At 49.5% G+C, this 4651-nt stretch overlaps 1 protein-coding gene across 1 annotated transcript in view; it reads right to left on the minus strand.

Annotated features, from left to right (window-relative positions):
- Positions 1–2881: 2881 nt before the first annotated feature.
- ACTL8 (actin like 8) overlaps positions 2882–4651 on the minus strand; it is a 3112-nt gene continuing 1342 nt past the window's right edge. Inside the window, exon 2 of the mRNA XM_006914412.1 lies at positions 2882–3634. Coding sequence (XP_006914474.1) covers positions 2882–3634 — 753 coding nt within the window. The remainder of the gene's footprint in view (positions 3635–4651) is intronic.

Raw genomic sequence — 4651 nt, forward strand, 5'->3', positions numbered from 1 at the left:
CTGCTCTCTCATACTCATTTCTGTGTTTCCCCTTTTCTGCTGTTTTAAGACGAAGGAGTACAAAAATTAACCGGTTTGGGGCACAAAGATTACTGCTCAGTACGTTAACATCTGATCATCATGCAAAAGCAGCTTTCACTCAAGCCGGGAAGAATCACGTGTCTTCATCTCTCAGGTCAAGAGATCCGACAGGGCCCAGAAAGCTGGGAAGGAAGTCTGGCACTGTAGGTAATAACATGAGCTTATGTGTAGATGAACGAAATCTAAATGCCTCCTCTTTCAAGGGACAGATGTGGTGGTTCAGCTCACCCAATGCTCCTGTACCTCCTGTTTCTTTCAGCTACCTTTAAATAATGAGGTATAAACAGAAGTCTGCTGCGTGAAGCTTTCCTGATATAGAGATAGGCTCAGATAGCATACTCCTTTCACCCTTCTTTTTCCTGTAGGAAATGTAGGTGTGATGCCTGGAGCTGCTGCAGCCTTTTTTTGATCATGAGGCAACACATTCTACATGGAAAGATAGAAAGAGTCCTTGATGATATAGATATACCACTGTTCCACTGGGCTGCCTATTTGTTACCTGAGACAAATAAATCCCAATATGTTTCAGCCCCTTTTAATCTGATTTTCTAGGGACGCCGAAACCATTCCTCACTTTCACAATCCATTATTAGCGTCAGCGCGAGTGTAAACTTGAGCAAGTGCTTAATACAGTAAGTTTCAGTTTTCCTATTTGTAAATGAAGACAAATATCATTCATATCATGGTGTGCATGTAAGAGCTAAATGTGACTACTTTTGTAAAGTACCACGATGCTCAGCAAGGCATAGAGGCTGCTGTTGTCACTAATACTCCCAATTAATGGGAGCGAAATACCAAATTATAAAATGTAAAGTGACATCTCGTATCTCAATAGCACTTTCTAGTTTTCAAAGTGACTTCTCATCCCACGTCTTAGCTCATCCACAACCCCAAATCTCTGAGAGAATGAGGTACCGCTCCCTATTTTACACCTAATAGACTGGGGGAGATTAAGCATCTTGCCCAACTCAGCTAATGACAGGGCCAGCCTGTGCCTCAAGTGTGACTCCAAGTCCCTGGGTCCTCTCCCAGGCAGGTTCTGAGCTGTTCCACTAAAGAGTCATCATTCTAGGCGCCCATTCCTTTCGCTGGTGACCACTGATGCTTCAACGATGGGGATAAAGTGGCCACGAGAATGTAGTTCACGTGTCAAAGAGGAGGTGAGGGGACTCTGGCCTCCAGATTCCTCTTCTTATCCCTGAAACATCGGGGTTCCTTGGGCCTCAGTCCTCCACCAACCACACTCTTTACCCGAGGCCGGAGCCTAACATTGGAACCAAGAGCCCCTTTCAGAAGCAGTCACATAGCACAGTGGGTGGGGCCCAGACTGGATTTAAACCTCGCTTTTGCCACATACTAGAAAAAATATTTGTTAAATAAATAGTACATTATAGCTCTTTTCTCTGTATTAGTCAGAATAAGCAAAACAGCTGGTGTAACAAACAGCCCCCAGATCTCAGTGGCTGAACATAGTAGGTTCTTCCTCATGTCCCAGTGCACTGCAGGTTGGGAAGGGGGCTCTGTCCCACCAGTCATGCAGGCTCCTTCCATCTGCAGCTCTGCTGTCCCCTCCCTATTGGGTCCTCTGCATCCTGCAGGCTGATTGGGCTAGTTTAAGGGCCAGGCACATAGGAACTGGACAGAACTTATGGGTATGATCATGTGGACCCACCTAACTGCCAGGGAGCTGGGAAGTGTAACCTCACTGAGTGCTGAGGAAGGAGGGGGCGCAGCCACTGACAGTCCCGGGGGTCTCTGTCTCAGACCACCCCACTGTAGGCAGGCCTCCCTCCACCCCCCAGATCCTATGACCTTGTTACACTTGATTCATTTCATTCTTCAGCATCTGAAACACATTGACTTGTTTACTGCCTATGTCTCCACAGTAGACTGTAATCTCCTTGAAACCGGAAACCTCGTGTATCTTTTTCACCTCAAAGACCCCAATGCCTAGCATAGTACGGGGCACACAGTTAAGTTCTCAACTCTTTATCAAATAAATATTACACTAATAAAACCTCAGACTTTAACAGAATATTGGGACGTCTGGGATGAATGGAGAGAACGTGGCAGAGGAAGAATCGGGGACCCCAGACCCACATCCATTCTGCTCAGTGGTAACCACTGTCTGTACACCCCCGAATTCCTCAACAGCTGCCCTGTCCCCCGCCCTGCCCCCCCCCACCGGTTCTCACAGACTCACATTCCCTGGATCCCCCCAAGGGACTGCCCACTCCACCCCCATCCATCACAGAAGCCAGAACTAGTTCCAAACAAGTGGTTTATTTGCATTTATAAAACAAAACCCTGGCCACGGGGAAGGGGAAGAGGGGAAAGGGAGCCCCAGGCTCACCGGCAGCTATTCCTCCCTGGCCAGAAGATGTGTGGAAAACCAGAAACTTCAACTCTCCCCAGCCCCACCCTCCCTCTGCCCTATTCAAAAATACTCTCTTACCCCAATTAAAACCTATTCAACCAAACAACTGGACAACCCAAGGGAGATACTAGTGAAAAATAGGTGGCTATTAGGCACAGGGATGGCAGCTGGCTGCTCCCATCCTGACGACAGGCCACCCGTGGAAAATCTGTGCCCTGGAGGGTTTCCAGGGACAACACCCTATCCTCCCATGGGTGAGATTCCACTCTTGAAACAAGATAAAACCCTAGAACCTAAAAAAATCCCTCATTAGCTCAGAATTCAAAAGCCAGCTAACCTGACCCCTGCCCGGACCCTATTCGCTGAAATTAATCGACCCACGCCCATCTGATGGGAACCGGGTCCCCTGAGTGAACCAACAGGTCACTGCCTCATAGCCTCGACATACTCTTCTTTGGTCATCCACTCCGACTTGTAAGTAGACAGATGAGCCACAACAGATGCTCCCAGCCAGACGCTAAAGTTTCTGCCGGAACCCACCCACACGGTGGCCTTGCTGCAGGAGAAGTGATCCGTGGTCAGCTCCTTGTACAGACGTTTGGTGAAGCCTGGGTAGAGGGTGTTCCCCCCACAGGCCATCACGTGGGAGACGAGCAGAGGGTGTAGAGAGGCTTCGCAGGTCTTGACGGAATCCACAATGGCCTGGGGGATGCTGGGCCCTGGAAGGTCGAACACCTGCGGGCTAAAGAACATCTCGGGGGCCAGCCGCTGCATGGGGGCCAGCTCCACGGGGGTGCCATCCGGGAGCTGATAGGTGTTACTCTCATCCGAGCCGCTGGGCAGGCTCTGACGAAAGTCCAGCGCCTCGCCCAGGTTCTGCGGCACATAGCATTTGCTCATCTGAGTGGTGGCAACCGTTTCCAGCTTAAACAGGTTGTGTCCATTGTCATGGTCCTTAAAGAGGCTCTTGAAGAGATAGGTAGAGAGATCCTGACCTGCGAACTCCAGCGTCTTACCGCCGGGCCGTAATGGGCGGCCCAGATAGAAAGGCTGGATGCGGGTCAGGCCGTAGCCAGAATCGACCACCACGCCAGTCAGGAGGCCAGAGGCGTACAGGGACATCTCCAGCTGGTCGGCCAGGAGTAGGGACGGGACATCCAGTAACTCGAACATAATCTGTAAGAAACAGACACTCAGGGTACTCTCCTCGAACAAAAGGCCCTGATCCATTTGCCCAAGACCATGCTAAACTCAGCTGTCAAAACCGAAGTCAGCACAGACTGGTGTTTTCTGAGAGAATGGACAGATGGATGCCCCCAGGACGTTAGGCCCAGGGCCCCTGAAGCTCATCTGCGGGGAATAAGGGAGGGGCTCTAAAGGGTTAGAAAGAATCGGCTTTGCCCTAAAGGAGCTTGTTCGATGATGGCTTTTCAGAAGACCTTTCAGGTGGAGAGGTGGGAAGAGCTATTGGGCTGCAAGAAATGGCTCTCAGAGGCCTGCCTGAGTGAGCCTTGGAGACGGGTTGAAGGCCACAGCACAGGGGGAGAGGTGCAGCCTGAACCATTTCTTTACAAAAAGAAAGATGAGATTAGAAAAGAAACAAGTACAGCATATTCACCATTGCCTCTAAAAAAATGATGGCATAAAAAAAGAGAGAAAATACTCTCACCTCCTGGTAGATGAAGACTCGTTATTTTTTATTTTAACGAAAATTTTTCAAACATCAAGGCAAAACTGGAATCCTGGTATGCAGAGTTTGGCGAAGTCCCCAGGCTGATTTTCTCTCCCTGCCCACCAGTCCCTCGATCTTTCCCGAGCACCTCCATCTCCTCCCTAGTTCCCCAAGTTTCGGACTCTACAGAGGCGGAAAGGCTGCAACAGTCCACCCTCTGCTGCGTCTGGCCACTTAGCCACCTCTTCCGGCCACCACAGGCCCGTCTTCCCCCCTCAGTGGGAGGGAGCTCCCTCTATTCTCCCACCACCATCTTTTTCAAAGAGAAAATTACATGTGACTCCCCCACTTAAAACAGGAGCTTCCTGTTCATTTAGAGCAGGGCTCGGCAAGCATTTTCTGTAAAGGGCTAGACAGCCAGGTTGCCAGGTGTGACAAGTAAAAATATAGGCTGCCCAGTTACCAACACTCATTAAAGTATTCACTTTGACACTGAAAAAAATATATATATATTTTAATAT

This window comes from Pteropus alecto, unplaced genomic scaffold (assembly GCF_000325575.1).
Source record: "Pteropus alecto unplaced genomic scaffold, ASM32557v1 scaffold125, whole genome shotgun sequence".
Classification (NCBI taxonomy): Eukaryota; Metazoa; Chordata; class Mammalia; order Chiroptera; family Pteropodidae; genus Pteropus; species Pteropus alecto.